Source organism: Streptopelia decaocto (genome assembly GCF_964273445.1).
Source record: "Streptopelia decaocto genome assembly, chromosome: Z".
Taxonomy (NCBI): Eukaryota; Metazoa; Chordata; class Aves; order Columbiformes; family Columbidae; genus Streptopelia; species Streptopelia decaocto.
In genome coordinates this window covers 69382070-69399564 of record NC_138657.1, presented here as the reverse complement: position 1 = coordinate 69399564, position 17495 = coordinate 69382070, and the positions used below count along the sequence as shown (strand labels likewise).

General features: G+C 44.6%; 1 protein-coding gene across 4 annotated transcripts in view; it reads right to left on the bottom strand.

Annotated features, from left to right (window-relative positions):
* The window catches only part of KANK1 (KN motif and ankyrin repeat domains 1), a 37216-nt gene that overhangs the window by 2345 nt on the left and 17376 nt on the right, over positions 1 to 17495 (bottom strand). For 3 of the 4 annotated variants that reach the window (XM_082075578.1, XM_082075575.1, XM_082075576.1), the window contains exons 3-9: positions 12427 to 12645; positions 11485 to 11593; positions 9692 to 9901; positions 7683 to 7770; positions 5703 to 5922; positions 2851 to 2993; positions 2126 to 2326 (exon numbers count right to left, since the gene is read on the bottom strand). In XM_082075578.1, coding sequence (XP_081931704.1) covers positions 2126 to 2326; positions 2851 to 2993; positions 5703 to 5922; positions 7683 to 7770; positions 9692 to 9901; positions 11485 to 11593; positions 12427 to 12645 — 1190 coding nt within the window. The remainder of the gene's footprint in view (positions 1 to 2125; positions 2327 to 2850; positions 2994 to 5702; positions 5923 to 7682; positions 7771 to 9691; positions 9902 to 11484; positions 11594 to 12426; positions 12646 to 17495) is intronic. The other variant, XM_082075577.1, reaches the window with a different exon arrangement.

Sequence of the window (17495 nt, the reverse complement as noted above, 5' to 3'; positions counted from 1 at the left end):
GGAAGAAGCAGATGTCAGACAACCTGTGATGTGAACCCCTGAGGTGTCAGAGGGTCACAGTTGTACGATGCTGCCACGTCCCCAACTATGCCTTCCTTGTTTCCTTCCCTTCCTGAAATTGGTGCATCATGTGGGTACAACCCCCAACACTGGGCAGCTGAGCTGAGTTCTGCAGCAGGTGAAGTCAATGAACAGAAATTATGTCTCTGCCTCTCTGCAACAGCTTCAACAAATAACCACCCATTGCCCTCCCAAATCCCAGGCCCAGGCTCCACTTCAGTGCTCAGTGGGTGAAAGCAATAGGAAGAACGGAAACATAACCCAAGAGCTGATGTTGTTAATGAGAACACAGTACTGGCAAGAAAACAGTGAAGTCAACATTTTCAAGCTTGAGCAGTCTGGAGATCCAATTGTCTGCTGACAGTGTAGGCTCCAATGATCTTTGCAAACAAGAAATATGCAAGTGTCCCATTTGGTACTGTCAAGCCTGTATTTGTTTATTGTTAGGACAATGTAGCTTCATGACCAAAACCAAACCTGTAAGTCATGGTGTAGATACTGTGTGAACATTCTGTGAAGAGAACTGTAGGTGTTTGCCACAGACACAGAAATCAACACAGGAAGGTCATGAAGTCACCAGATAAGGTCCTAACTGAAAACTGTAAGACTCCTGGGAAAGAGGGAAGGAATGTGAGAAAGGAAGACATTTTACCATGAGCTAGCAAATGGTTTATCTCTTCTGGTGAGACTGCATCTGGAATGTTGTGTCTAGTTCTGGGTCCCTCGGTTCAAGAAGGACTGAGAACTGCTGGAGAGAGTCCAGCGCAGGGCAACAAAGATGATGAAGGGAGTGGAGCATCTCCCGTATGAGGAAAGGCTAAGGGAGCTGGGTCTCTTTAGCTTGGAGAAGAGGAGACTGAGGGGTGACCTCATTAATGTTTATAAATATGTAAAGGGTGAGTGTCAGGAGGATGGAGCCAGGCTCTTCTCGGTGACAACCAATGATAAGACAAGGGGCAATGGGTGCAAGCTGAAACATGTCAGGTTCCACTTAAATATGAGAAGAAACTTCACAGTGAGAGTGACAGAACACTGGAAGAGGCTGCCCAGGGGGGTTGTGGAGTTTCCTCCTCTGGAGACATTCAAAACCCGCCTGGACAAATTCCTGTGTAACCTCATCTGGGTGTTCCTGCTCCGGCAGGGGGACTGGACTCCATGATCTTTTGAGGTCCCTTCCAATCCCTAACATTCTGTGATTCTGGCCACTGCCACTGGTTTCAGCTGGGACAGAGTTAACTTTATTCCTAGTAGCTGGTATAGTGATGTGTTTTGGGTTTAGTATTAGAAGAATGTTGATAATACACTGATGTTTTTGTTGTTGCTGAGCAATGTTTATACCAAGTCAGAGACTTTTGAGCCAGAAGGTGCAGGTGCACAAGAAGCTGGGAGGGGGGCAAAGCCAGGACAGCTGACCCAGACTGGCCAAATGGTTATTGCATACCATGTAATGTCATGCTCAGTCTGTAAACCTGGGGAGTTGGCCGGGGAGCGGTGATCACTGCTCAGGCATTGGCTGGGTATCAGTCAATGGGTGGTGAGCAATTGCATTGTGTATCACTTGCTTTTCTTTTTCTTTTCCTTCTTCTTTTCTTCTTTTCCTTTCCTTTTCCTTTTCCTTCCCTTTTCCTTTCCTTTTCCTTTTCTTCTTTTATTTTCTTTCTTTTCTTTTTCCTATTACTATTACTCCCTTCCTGTCCTATTAAACTGTCTTTATCTTAACCCATGAGGTTTAACCCTTTTTTATGATTCTCGCCCATTTTGCTGGGGTGGGGGGAGTAAGCAAATGGCTATGTGTGGTTTTTAGCTGCCTGCCAGGCTAAACCTACATCTACCGCTAACCACAAAAATAGTTACTGGGTAAGTCTGTTAGAAGAGCAGAGACACTAGCTGAATAATCACAGCACTTGCTACCATTACGCAGAGGATTCATGCATTGGTACTGTGGTGCTGTGAGTCACGTAAGCAGATTTCAGCAGATCTCCACTGCACCAAAAAAACTGAATTAGAAAAACATTCCAGAGTGGAGAAACGGTCTGATGAAACACTGTCAGGAAATGCAACTCACATTGTCCTCGAGGGTGCCATTACACCCAGGCTGAGCCAGCAGAAGTTTGACAATCTCTACGTGTCCGTGCTCACTAGCACACATCAGAGCTGTAGAGCCTTCGTCATCCTGGATATTGACGTCTGCACCACAGGCCAGTAAAGCTTTCACCATGTCTATCCGCCCATGACTCACAGCTAGCATCAGTGCGGTCTGACCAGCCTGCACGGAAAGAAGAGGAAAACCATGCAGACAATCAGTGACAAAGCATGCACACTTATTTTTTGGCACTGTGCTTCTTCTAGGGGGAAAACAAAAATTGTTATTATTTTATACAGCACTCAAGGCTCTGCTTACCATAATTTAAACACCTTTTATGTATAATATACCCTACATGCACACAGCTATTTACTACATTGAAGTAAGATAGTGGATCTATCTCCAGACATCTGGAGTTCTTTGGAAGGAGCTAAACATTGCAGAATTTGTAAATGACTCCTAAAATTCAGTAATGATTCTCTCATATAATATATTTATTTTTAGAAGAGATCCAGACCTGAGGCTCAACTGTTCTTACACAGCTCTTTTGTATACGGCAATCAAAAACATAAGCACAAACATCACAGACCGCAGAGGGTGAGAGTGAATAAGTGCAAAAGCTGAACCGATGGAGCGGGGATGGCAGCGTGGAAGGAAAGGTAAAAAGCCACAGGAGTAGGAATGGTGTTTCATGAACCGTGACTGACCTGGCTGGCTTTAGCGTTCACGTCCCCACAGCTGAACAGTTCCTCCACTATCCTCATGTCCTTTTCTGCTTCCACAGCTGCAAGCGCAGCAAGCATGATGGGGGTATAGCCGGCCTTGTTCTGATGATTTACGTTACAGACATCTGCAGAGGGATGAGATAATTTCTTTGGAAAGCAGGAACCCAAAAAGCAGCAATTGTGCTAATGAACTGAATAAACTGTTAGTAGAACAGCCTATAAAAAGAAAAGGCAGCAATTGCTCTCATAATGGAAGCAATTCAAGGGAAAGTGGGGAAGAAAAAAAATAAACAGGGGTGCTCTTGAGTCTGAGAAAGAAAAGGATTCTCTGCTGCTATGTGTGCAACACAAAGGAGAGGACAAAACCATTTTATATGCCATCATTTAGGGCCTTCTTTGTGCATTTTTTATCTTTTGTAAAAGCAAGTGGTCTGAAATCTGACATGACCATTGGGGTCATGGGTCCGAACCCCAGGAATACCATAAGGAGAGTCTTTAAGCTCCTCTCCTGATGGGATCCACACTGCACACCAAAAAGGCCCAGCAACATGGTCAGTGGAAAAGCTGTTTCTCTTCAGCACAAATATTTTCCTGTAACTGGTGTTATTTTAAAGATCTGCAAGTATACTTTGACGTGTTTTGGAGCTGCAGAAAAATCCTTTCAATTAAAGACTGTTTCCAGCTCTTCAGAGGATTTGACTGGGAGCAAAAGTACTCTGGGAACAAATACAGTCAGATCTTCTAACTAGTGCCAGTAGCTAACAAGATTTCTCCTTTTCATTGAAGTCTAACATCCAGTCTCTCTCTGTCTCTAAAATTCTGCAGAAATCCAGCAGGGTAATTAGTCTACCAGGCAGCAGGGCTTTCAGTGTGCTCATCGTATTGGAAAGCAAGGACTCATACTTACATAAACAGTATCCCTAGGCTTGAGTTTAACTTGCACAACAGATATCTTAACAAGCAAAAATGCTTCAGGAAATCCTTCAGATTTATTACCAAAGGCACTTTTTTTTTTTTTTTTAAGTGAAAAGAACACTGCAGAAGCAATACAAGTGCAGATGTAAGAAAATTTACATTTTTTCATGTTCCGTAGACATCACCTGTGATACCTTATAACCCGTAGCCCAGCCTTACTTTCCGACGTCACTTCTGGGAAGACTCTGAAGCCACAGAACACAACACTCTGCCCCATGCATTACTTCACGAGTAGTGAATAATTACTGGAAGTAATGTTCTCCTACCCTGACTAGACTACTTAAGCAGAGGTTCTGAGATGACATTTCAGCTCCTTTTCTACAGGGCTAATGACCAGAACTGTTTTCCTATTTGTCCTCTTGGTAACACTGCATGGTGATACGAAGAGTCTCTTGTCTCATCTGTTCTTCCCACCAAGAACACAGATGTGGAGTTCTTGGACCAGGAATCTGCCTGTGATATAACAATATTGCAAAGCTGACTGTAGTGACCATTTAAACATAATCCAGAGGGAGACAGTAGAAACCTGAAGGAATTTGCCAGTTTGCAAATACTTCCCAAGCACTGGCACGTGCAGCGTGTTCCCGCACACCTGGCACTAGCTCCGGTTGTTGGATTTTACAGCTAAAACCTGCTGTCTTCACAGAAATATACCAGCTGCTGTAAACTACAGCAGTCTGGACTCCCAGCAGCAGATGAGGGTGCTCGTGCTTCCCTGAGGTACCCAGGGGAGCGGAGGGGCAGGTTCCTCCCAGCGCTGCGCTGCAGAGCCAGCCTGCTGCTGTTTCACTGTGCTCCTGACATTCCCTGCATTCCCCCGCCGTGACTCACTCTTCCCAACAGGCTGCCTTCAAATGGGACCACAGATTTCAAACCACTCACTTTCCTGCCCAGGAAGTCTCTGCAGTGGCAGATGCACTGGGTTATCAAAGTTGAGATTTGTATCATTAATACCCTTGTTTATCTGATGTCACCCTTCTGGATTTGTAAATATTGCTAGGCTTACACTCCAGGCATGTCACTGGTCTAGTTAAGCTTCACAACTGTGACAAGTTTTATAACCAGTTCAGGAAAACAAACTTCAATCCGGGAACAAAACTAGCTTAAACAGATTGCATCCTGCTTAGGACCAGCTTCCACGTGTGACACCTTCTGCTGACTGCCTTCTGGCATAGCGCACGCAGGGAGCAGATGCTCTGGAGCCTCCCCTCTGCCATTACCCTCTCTGAATGTGTGCGGCAATGGGATTGAGAGAAGAAAGCAAGAACAAAAGCAACTAAATGAAGCATCATCACGTTGCTCATGGATCAGGGAAATGCTCCTGCATGGCCGAACGCCGTATTGCTCCAGTTTCTCAGGAGAGAAGCACAGAAGTGCCAAGGCGGTGGCCAGAAAAAACTTCGGTACTGCTCTAGTAAGATAAATCTAGACTACTTTGAATGTTTAACATCAACGTTTATACCTGAATTCATCTTCCTTCACCAGCACCCTACCTTTGGCTGAGCAGCAGCTGTGCTGCCTCCAGAGAAAACTGCTGCGGGCTGGTGCTGCTGAACTCGGACTACAGTCCAACAGTCAGGGATCTACCTAAGTGTCCCAAACACTGGTCAACTCTGCATATAATTTACTTGAGTGTTTTTGTAACTAACTCCTTCAAGAGCCACCACCGTCACCTCCAAACTTAGCAGCAGAAACAAGGATTCTAGACTACCAAAGTGAGCCACCGTGTAACTGTTAACAGTTAAAACAGCTGCTGGAGGAAGCCCAGAAGTGACCCCTTGCTCATCAAGAATTTGATCTGTGAGGATTGCAAAAAAAACAAAAAAAATTTTAAAAAATATGGAAACAAGTCAACCTACTTGCATCCAGAAGAAGCTTTACAATTTCGAAGTTAGAATGTGAGACGCTGTAATGCAGAGCTGTGTTTCCATTTCCATCCGCCATATTGATGATATGTCTGAGGACAGCAGGAGAAATCTCTTCAAAAGCAGTTATGTAGTCTCCAACCATTTCAGGAACAGCCGACTTCTGACTTGAGACACGAAACCACTCGTGCTGGATGGTATTTAAACAAAACCTCTGCCAAAACCAAGACAGAAAAATTGACATACGGGCAATCTATTTAAAGGATTTTCCGTCCCACAAGTCAGTGATGCAGGAGGTCAAGTCTTTTTTAGTCAAATGTGGGAAGAAAGTATTCAGCTCACAAACAAGATGTACAGACTGCAGCTTCCTCTCTGACTAAACCCCTCTTTAAAACACCAATTCTTTATCTCCTCTCATTTCACCTGATTTTCACCTCTGAGGGTGTGTAATTTTAAGATGAGTTACCCCCAGGATTAATGGGTACCAAATACTGCTGAACAGAAAAAAGACTTGAAGTAACTATTGCCATGAAATCCTTAACAAAGTTCATAAATCACTGATTAACCCAAGACTATGTGCAGTGGAAATGCACATTTTTTGGGAACTTAACAGCATGCAAAGTAATTAGGCCCAGTCCCAAGGCATGAATTATCAAATGCACTAAGTATGGGAGAACTGTCTGGACAGCCGTTCTGCAGGAGAAGAGCTGGATATTACAGAGGATCACAAGCTGAACATGAGCCAACAACATCACACTGTCATGAAAAAAGCAAATACTGTTTTGGGGTGAATAAAGAGATTTATAGCTTTCACGGCATGTGATGCAATTCCTTCAGCAGCTACAAGATCTCAGTATGTTGGAAGAGGTAGGGACAATTTATACAGATCTCTAGCTGTACTGAAATTTACCCTTTTTGGACAAAACTTCTTTATCAGCAGAGAGAGAACAAAAGCTGATTAGTCTGCAGTTTTCAGATACAAAGCACCACTTGTGCTGGCAAAGACTTGAAGCACAAGAAAGAAACAAGTAAATTCAAATTACACAGAGATCATCACCTGGTTATGACATTTTTGACACTTTCCACTCTGACCTGGCCTGAAGCATTTGTTATTTGAATGCCTGAACTACTCCTGAAGGACTAACAGGTGATCAAAAACTACTCATCATGACTGTATTATATTAAACCACCTTTCAAAACCCTCGTTGGACCACAGATGTCATAACTAGGCACAGACAATATCTGCATCTGTTATGTTATTAAAAGACAATGTTATTGTCTTCAAGAAGCTGCAGATGCTTTGTAGCAGAGGAGACTGGCACTGGATTGTTGCCTTTTACATCACCACACAACTGTAACAAATGCAAAATTCAATTTCATACCACTTAGCAGTGTTCCTTTGCTTTCAGACTGCCCTCAGAAAGTAGCATAGACAATTCTTATATGAGGCATTTGGGCAATTGCAATTTGAAGCAAACACAACCTTATTTCTTGAGACTAACCATTAACAATGAATCCTCCTTACTCTCTGCTGGTAAGCGAGACAGGAGCAGTGTCCCCGTGCTTAGGAGGCAGAGCACGTTCAGTTTCAGAACAGACTCTGAGCTTCTGTCATGGGAAGAAAACAGGCTCCTCACCCTGTGCAGTCTGTTAATGAGAGGCCTGAGAGCCATCCACAACAGCGTAAAGCAACACTTACAAAAATAATACGTGAATGCACGGATGTGTTGAAGCTGCGCTTTCACGTTACTGTTTTTATGTGTGCGCCTCAGGATGATGACACCCCAGCACACAAAGCACAAGTTCGTTTTCTGGACAAAAGTGTCCTGACAGAAAAAGCAGTTTGTGACTCTTCTGGGAAAGATGAAGTCCTTTTCTGCCTAGCTGTGGTGCTGGTCCTGCAAAATGAGAAGTTACCCCTCCCCGAAGTTCTTCTGTTGCAGCTCAGAGAGAATTTTGCCCTGCATTGCTTACCACATCTTTGTTGGTCAACGCCTTGGGGTCATCAATGTTGTTTCTCAGCAGGTAACAGGCAGAAAGCATCTTTTCACTTAGTTCGTACCTGAGGGAGACAGCAGAATACACGGTGCATTTCAGTTTTTCTCTCAATGTTTCAGCATAGAAACATTTACCTTTCTGAAAGTCATGAGAGAATGAACGTTTTCAGGCAAGTCATCAGCTGCTGCAATGCAGAAGAGGCTCTGGCAGCTCTTTTCTGTGGGGACCCCCTCCCTCCATGGCACACGGAGCCGCTGGCAGGGCCACGGACCTCCAAGAGGAGGAAAAATGTGTTTCCCAGATGCAGGTGGGAGGAGCAGTGGGAACAGAGAGCAGGCGAGGCCTCACTTCTGTGCTTTAGACTTGGCAGTCTTCTAGTGGAAATTCTCACCTACTGCTCTGCGACTGCAGAGCATGTGTGACATGCTCTGTGCTTTTATTACTTGATTAACAAGAGGAAATGCCGATAGTTGTGATGGAAATGGAATTAACCAGTGGGAAAGGGCACAGGCGGTGCCTCTGTGCCGGCTCCCGCTTTATCCTGTTCACCCAAAACTGGCTTTCTCAACCTGTCCACTCTGGAAATTTAGCCTTTCTCTAGTTCCCCTTCATATTCTCACTTCTGCCCCCTTTCCACCAAAGACTTCAAAGCTCAGGGAACAGCTGAAAAAAAGCAAGAAGGCCCACGCATGTGCCACATGGCATGGCAGGCTGTAGCCAGCCATCTCTGCCTGTCGGTTGCCACAGAGCATGCAGGTCATCTTCCAGGGTGCTTCCAGAGCAATGAAATACTCCAACATCATATGGACCACGCTTGGTCCCACAAGGCCACGCGCCCTGCCTCCTCCCTTCAAAGGGCATTGCCAAGGCAGCCCCATTTGTACATTTGGCTATCTAAGGTGTCCTGCTGCCCCTCTTCACCATCACCCCTTGCTAGGGTAAATAAATCAGAGAGCTCCTTTGTGAAACTGCCCATCTTCTTAATGCCACCTGTGAAATAACAGGCTATCCTACAGTACTGTAAAAATGAAGCTCAGGGGACTTCAAAACTCACAGCTACAGGGCCTACGAATAACTCATAATGAATTTCTGCATGCCTTTTATTTAGCAGTTGATAATTACAGCTAAGTTTGATGCTAAGCTACAACTCCAGTGAAATGTAATGTACTAGTTTTGTCTTAGTTCTCTTACTGTTATTCTTCCACTTACATAATTTTCCAAGCTAGCACACTTGTAAACATTCGGCAAATTCAGTATCTGTAAAATATCCCTTTACTGTCTGTTTATACTTCCTTTTGATAAAGAATCAGTAAAAACTCACCACACTACTGCCTTCCATGTGCCAAAATAGAAACATGCCTTGCTTGTCAAATGCTACCTTACATAGCTCCTTACCAGCAATTTAAAAAGTGACTTAGACATGAAATGCTGAACAAATGCATGACAGTGGCCTTAAAGTATACCAGAGTACCTGCCTATATGAAGTATGTGACCTCAGGGTTGGATGACCTCCTTGCTGCTGCACCCCATCGTCTTGCTGAGCAGCACCAGCCACGGCTGAGATGCTGTGGAAGGTGCAAATGCAAGATGCGCTCCCAGCAGGCTACTGACCTGGCATGCGTGGTTCAAGACTCGTTTGCTTACTTACTCTTTTACAGGCTGAGCAAGGTGTTGCCTGCTCCCAAACGAAAGAGTCTCTGCTGGGGAGGAGCTGCCTGGGACTCACTATAAATGGACCATTTAAAGTTGTGGAGGTCAGCCGCTGGAAAGGACACCCTATGACACCTCCTCCCCACTTACATAGGGTCATTTTGCCATGAAACTCCCTCTGGTTACCCGCTGGAGGAAGAGGGACGTGGGCAGCAGTCAAGCAGCGATGGGGCTGGTGCTTTCTCCACCAGCTCAGGCACAGCCCACAGCTCACCCTGTGCGATGAGGCAGTGGTGACCCCCGTAGAGATGCTGAGGAGAGGGTGAGCAGCCTACCTCTCTCTGATTTCTACCTCCTCGGCCTCACACTCTGGGGGGGAGCTGTCCTTCTCTGCCCCCATGGCGCAGACCTCGGGGGCGCAGGGCAAGGGCTGCCCCTCTTCGGTGTGCCGTCCGCCAGCATACTCGTGCTCCTCACACTCCTCTTCCGAATCTGATGAAGAGCTCTCCTCAGAGCTGGAGTCGTCGCTGGATGTTGTCTCATACCTGGGGGAAGAACGGGCAGGGGCGCTTGCTCAGTGCCATCCAGAATCACAGAATGTCAGGGAATGGAAGGGACCTCAAAAGATCATCCAGTCCAATCCCCCTGCTGGAGCAGGAACACCCAGATGAGGTTACACAGGAAGGCGTCCAGGTGGGTTTTCAATGTCTCCAGAGTAGGAGACTCCACAACCTCCCTGGGCAGCCTGTTCCAGTGTCCGTCACCCTCACTGTGAAGAAGTTTCTTTTAATATTTAAGTGGAACCTCTTGTGTTCCAGTTTGAACCCATTGCCCCTTGTCCTGTCATTGGCTGTCACCGAGAAGAGCCTGGCTCCATCCTCGTGACACTCACCCTTGACATATTTATAAACATTAATGAGGTCACCCCTCAGTCTCCTCCAAACTAAAGAGACCCAGCTCCCTCAGCCCTTCCTCATAAGGCAGAGGCTCCACTCCATCCAGCAGTGGTTGGAACTCGCCTGCGCTGGGACAAGTCAAAAAATGTCTTGCAAAGGCTCAGTGCTCCTGCCTTCTACTCACAGGACCTTTTCTACTCACTGACGACACTGTGATTATTATGTGCACAGTGCGTAATGAAAGAAGAACAAACTTTTTTAAACAAAGTCTTAACACTCTGTCAGACCTTGCCTTAGCCCCAAAATGAAATTACTTCATTCAGAGTGAATTGTGTTGTTGCCTTGCTAGGCAGATACAAGCACGGAAGCTAACCACCCTATCTAAAACCAAGAGCCACAATTTAAACACTTTTTCCTGTGATGATCCAAAACATTTTGATATATTACATGAAATATAAATGATCTGGACAATTATAATGCTGATTCTAATGAATTGTCTTATCTCACTAACCTCAAAAACTGATGAATTAATATACTAAGCCTATTCTTAAGAGGGATTTATGAGTGACAACATTCCCCCACTATAAGTAATAATACTTTTAGTCAGTATGTATGAAATTAATTAATTGCAATATTTAGGCTCTGTAGTGCACAAGGAATTTGTACTAAAGAAAATATAACCTGAGGAAAGGGCTAGAAAAGCTATACAAAACCACTTTGGTGAAACCATATAAAAGTTCTTTACAACATTCTGCAAGGGTAAATCATATTTTAAAAGAACAGTTTTCTACACTGTTTTCTGCATTTGTCTAGCAAAGTTCCTGTATCTATCAATCACAAAGTCAGAAAATTTAATTCGTAGGAAATACCATCTCTTGCTGTATTGTTCCATAACACAATGCTGCACTTGTCAGCTGCCAAAGACATATTAAAGTTTGCCTTACTAAAATACCGCCTGAGAAACATTCTGATGGCTGAGTTTGTTTCATTTTCCTGTGTTAAATTTGGCAGCAAGCTAACCTACAGGTACTTGATACTGATGCCACATGATCTGAAAGCACAAAAGGGTCACAGGTGATTAAGATGAGTTCAGCTGTTATGTTCTTCCCTCTGACCCTTAAACTCAGCAGATGCACCTCAGCGTGAAGGACCAAAGCTCTGCACGAGCTCCTGGGCTCCTTCCCACAGTGTAAGTGCTACAACAACAGGTATTTTGGAGACAGGTCCCTTACCCGCCGTTAATGCCGACAAACTGCAGGTTCTTCTTGGTGTTGCTCAAATCCTTTTTCCCGTCCCTTTTCTTCATGATGGATTTGAGTGTGTTTTCACTATTAGCACATACTGTTGACAATGGAAGCAAAGCACATGTATCAGTACAAATCTGCTGCTGGCTTTGACTGCAGCAGCTTTAGACAGCTTTTGAAAACAAACAAGCACGTTTCTGTTTAATTTTCCAATTGAAGCTGGTCTTTCTGATCTTTTTCTATGTATAGTCATAGTGTGAAATGCACACTGGAAATACAGAAGAACAATTCCAGAAACAACTTTGGAAAAGGAAAACTAGCTTAGCGTAACTTCTCCATCTTCCAACATGCTGCTAATCTTTATGATGCTTTAGAAAACTTCAAGAAAAGACACTTCTTTTTTCTTTGCTATCTGTGGAAGACTCCTAATACTGACATGGGCTACTCTACTCCATTTAGGAAATCTTAATTCTTGGTGTCAGATGACAGCAGCTAATTGCCAGAAGCAGCACATTAGTACAGACAGCTCATTGAACAATAACCTATTCAACAGGGTAGGGAGGTTCAGTCAAGGCTGGTCTTTCAGATTTTAATATTCACTGAAACAACTTTTAAACCCATTTCTACGCATAAAACATGAAAACATTCGTATCAATTCAAGCCTTTTTAAAAAAAGTTATTTTATTAACCCTTTCTCCCTCAGTACGTAATTCTTACGAAGACACTAAATGGCATTTCACCCATGCACTACAATTTGCCATTTAAAAACTAACCCCTACCTGCAGACGCACAGTCTCACACTGCGACTGCCCCCGTAGCTGCATCTTTCCCTGCTTTCGCAATTCTGAGAACCCTGAAAACCTCCTTTAATTGTATTTCATATTCAAACTCCATCAGCACGATGAAAGATGAATGTGAGCCAGTTATTACCATAGAGGCCAGAGGCAAGCTGGTCATCTGTCAGGTTAATTGGAGAGAGAGTTTTGTCCTGAGAAGAAAAGGACTTCCTTCCCCGAACGGCGTCCACCAGGGGAGTCTTCCTCTCCTCCTGAGCAGGCACCATGTCCTGCTCCAATTTCAGCGCTCGCAAATTTGAAGTTAAGTGGGTGTTTGCAAGTTGGCCATGAGGGATGTACTCCAAAGTAGCACCTGCCAGAGAAGACAGTAGGCATCACAGAGGAGTCAGACTAAAACACTTCTGTCAACACTGTGATAAACAGAGGGGAAAAAAAAACAACTGGAAAAAAACATGTGTTTTACAATACTCTTTTCTGAGGGTCCAATAGGAAAAGGGTGTGATACTTTTCAGAAAACACACCAAAAATAGCTGTGAGTTTTTCTTTCCATGAAAACATACAATACAATGAAAAGCTACAAAGATATTTGCTTTAAAACGGATGAAAGGAATGGTCCTTCCTTTTCCTTCTCTTTCGGTGGGTGCAGTGATCCCAGCTCCCGCCACCCTGGCCCAGGTGGACTGACCGTGCTGCCCATCGCTGACATCCCTGGAGAGCACGTTCATGGGCTCTGCACGTTCCTTCTGCAAAAGCAGCGCCCTTTTCATCTTACTTTTTATTAACAAGCGTCATTTTCCATGAAAGCAGAAACTTTTCAGGAAACTTTTTGCCAGCATTCCACTAATTCTGAAAGTTATATACTTTACACAGTTACTGAGACAACTGCAACAAACCCCCACCCACTGCATTTCTTTCTATTTTTTCTCCATCCCCCACCCCCTTATTTTTTTTTGGACAGGATTGTACTGAGCTAGTAGTTGTATTTAAACCAAATTCCAAATGTTTGGGTTATACTTTTTTTTTTCTGATTTGTTGGCACCGACTAATTTTTTCCCTTTGTATCTTTAAGAGGCAGCACTAATTACGCACAGACTTTTACAGATTCCCCTGGAGTTCCTCCAGCTGTGCTATTACAACTGCTCTACAAAGCTGCACAAATGCTTTTGTTTGTGGAACACACTTTTTTTTTTTTTTACACACACATTCTTAAATAAACTTGCTAGCATTTCAAGGGAAAAAAAAAGGTAATGTTTAACTTAAAACACCATCCCTTCCCTCTTCCAGCGCTTGCTTCAATGACTTCTGCCTCCACAGTTGTTTTTTTTTCCTTTTCAAGAATTAAGCCTCCTCATTCAAATAGATGAGTGGCACTGCACAGGGTGCTAACAGATTGTAGTACGGTAAACTTCAAAAATTTACTTTTAGAAATACAGTTTGACACCTCTACTGCTCTTGCTAGACTGCCTTTCCCACTTTTTGCTTCACTTCAGTATTTTTTTTCCTACAATAAGACATAATGAAGCCGATTTTTCCAAACGTCGTCACTTCCTAGCAGCTTCCTCCCCTTTTCTCCTGTTCCCACCCAAAGTCTCTGAGTTCCCAACCGAGTCTCACCCCTCGTGCATTTCCAAGGTGCTTTCACCAGCAACAAGACCTATTGCCCACTTCCACCGCTGCCTACAGCTTCTCCAGGCTGCTGGGGAAGGCACACGGCAGGGCACTGACACACGTCACTACAGGTATAGACAACAAGTTTCTGCTCTCGGAGAAGCCGGGGCTGAAGGCAGCAGCCGGTGCTCCCTGTGCAGGAGCAACCCCTCGAGAGATGTGACCGTGCACTTGGGACCAAACAGGCTCCCATGGAGATCAAGAGGGAAGCCCTGCCCCAGCTAACCTGCCCCTCCTCGCTCTGCAGCGGTGACTGGCTTGGTCGGGTCTCTTCCTGACAGCCAGCACCATTCCTCATCCACCAGCCAAGGAGAAGAGAGCTGCCAAGGAGACAGAGCACCAGGCCAAAACCAATGATTTTTAAACTCCCTTAGCTGAAAAACAAGGAAACGGTTTCTCCCACTGCTTGCTTGGAGCAGTGACAGCTACAATTAAAGAGTACCAAATGGAGTAACTGCTTCCAGCTGCAGCTGGTGGTGGCTGCCTCGGCTGGTTTTACGAGGTTACCCCTTTCTGCTTCAGCCTCCCCACCGAGGACGTGGGAGGGAGCAGAGGAAAGCTGCCCTGACGCAGCAGCAAAGCCTCTGAGGCTGCACGGGTTTACTGTCAGATGAAGTCTCTCTGTCCCCTGCCAGGTGCCACAGTCTCCTCTGAAGGCAGCTGAGACACCCGCAGCACGTCCTGGGGGCACGGGGCGGTTTGTACGAGCTGGAGCTGAGGGTGGTGGCAGAGCTCTGGCGGGGAAGACAGGCGGCCCTGCCTGACGTGAACTGACAGCACGTTGGTGCACCCTGTGAATCCCCTCAGAAACACTCAGCTGCCCAAAGCCAGAGTCTGAACTTCCTCGGGTGTCTCCCTGCTGCCCTGTGACACAGCTGGGGACGGGGCTGCAGGGTAGGACACAGAGAAAGGAGAAGGACAGTAGCAGACTTGTCTCCCCCACCTCACAGGCTCTCTCCTAGCTAAACCCACCACTGATGCAACAAGATCTCACTAGGTTCCCTCTTCTGGTTCATCTTTTGGTGGCTGAAAGCACCACACTGAGCTCAGGACCTGTGTTTGTTGTCCATGCGTTCAAATGAAGAAGGCAGCAGCTCTGAGGAGACCATATAGCAGCCTTTCAGTCCTTAAAGCGGACCTACAAGAAAGCTGGAGGGGGACTTTTTACACAGGCATGTAGTCATAGGACAAGGAGTAACAGCCTTAAACTGAGAGGACATTTACATTAGATTAGACATTAGGAAAAAATTCTTCACCGTGAGGGTGGTGAGGCACTGGCACAGGCTGCCCAGAGAATTTGTAGATGCCCCATCCCTGGAAGTGTCCGAGGCCAGACTGGATGGGGCTCTGAGCAACCTGGTCTACTGGAAGGTGTCCCTGCCCACAGAGGGTGGGTTGGAACTAGATGATCTTGAAGGTTCCTTCCAACCCAAATCATTCTAGGATTCTATGAAGATGTGTCCTGCTCAGCCCCCAGCACATGACAAAAGAGGACACCAAGGCTTGGGAACAAGTACACAACAAATAAGTGTGCATTAGACAAACTGGCCAGTACACTCAATCCTCCCAAGACAGCTGTTAGATGTTTACACTTACTGCTTTTACAGAACTTAAGGTTCAAGGATGGACAGCTTTGAGCCCAACACAGCATTAATGCTGCAAGCCATTAATTAGCATTTAACATCAGCTCTCAGGTGTTCCTTTAGAAGACAGCCAACATAAAGATGCTGGAGAGCAAACCTAGTGAAATCGCTTGGAAAAATGGATAAAAGAAGCAGCTATGCTACCCAACGCTATGGTCATTAATATAACGGATAAATCGACTGCAGCCCAAACCAAAACACTGACTGAGCCAAGTTCCCTCTTCCCCCAACAAGGCTGCAGGGTTGCTGTCGGGACTGCAGGCACCACGCGCTTCTCAAGTGTGGAAGTGAAAACCTGGCTGAAGATCACCAACGTTCTACACGAACCTTAAAACAGACTGTTCACCTCCCCTCACTCGGATCTCAAGTATGCCCGCACAGAATCCTCCTCAGTGACACCATGTCAGGGTGCACAGCACTGGCAGTGAGCCAGATGATTTTTATCAGTTAACTGTTCTAGGTGAATAATGCAAACTTGACATAAGTTTTTAAGTATTGATATCGTGTAGCTAACGACAGCACGGAGCTTTCAGGAGTTTCTGAATCTATTTTGCAATATGGTAGTGGATGTTGGCAAAGTTAACAAGTAATCTAAAAGCCGAAGTATGATAAGACAAAACTTAAGAGACTTCAACTCTTCATAAGCCCTTATGCAGAAAGCTACTTCCATCACTTTCAGAAGGAAACCAGTGATAGAAGCATCTTCAGTGGTTTAATCCCAGTGGTTTGAAGGAACGAGAGCACCTGGTTTTGATCTTTTAGAAGGAACATTTTCTCCTAAATAAATGGTACTTCTTCTGAAAATCTCACCAATTTAAACCAGGGTGACAACAAAACTACTATACATCAGATTACCCATGCCATTTCTGGCACCTGTAAAATCCATTTATCGTTATTAAGATGCTAGTTCACTTCCTAACTGCAGACCTTCCTTCCCTCCCATTTATGAGAGCCTGAGTGGTTATGTAGTAAGTTGGGTCAGGAAACTCACTGGGTGAATTCTCAACTGTATTTGTCCCCTGAACTTGTGCTGAACTTGAGGTAACAGAGGTCTGGCCTGCACCTGCTATTGAAAAACTTGATTTAGTCTGGAATTAAACCTAAGTGTTACTATAAAACCAGTTCAGCTTGACAATACTTTTATACAACTGGAAATCAAGAGCAGTGCATATGAGGCCACAGGAATTAAATACCACCAGGATGAGAACTTAGCTCTCTGGCTGGAACATCACAGGCTTCTAGCTAAAAAAAGGACACGAGCTTGTTGCCTATGTGGTAACTGCACAGAGATTTTATTTTTAACCTGTTGACCAGTGCAAGCATTTATTTGAACAACATAACAGCCCATGATACAACTTACTCCCTATTAAAAACAGCACATAAATTTTTGTCTGGAGCATACACAGCAAGGAAATACTTCTCTTTCACACTGTGTGATTTCTTCACACATAGGTAGCAATAAGCTCCCTATGAAATTACTGTAACTGAAGAACACAATCTTCTCCAGTGTCTTAAATCTTATTAAGTTGCTTTTTCTTTAAATAGTTATTTTTTCATAGAAATAATTTCAATATACTGGTCTATGCATCGGAACTACTGAAGAAAAAAAATACTAAGGTAAATAAAAAGGCAGTGATGAGCAAACATGTCACATTTAAACATTTACAATGATTGATATTAACCCATCCGATCTGATTAATATGTTACCTTCAGAAGACTAAGCAGAGTTTAATTTTAAAAGGTACTTTTGAGCCTTTCCAGGTTAAGAACCAGTGAAATTAAAATTGCCACACTTTTTATATGATAAACCAACAGAAGCCAGATTCACTTGTGACCCAGGCACAGTGTTGCAGCTACCATTTGGCTCCAGGGAAAATATTCCTTCTAACAG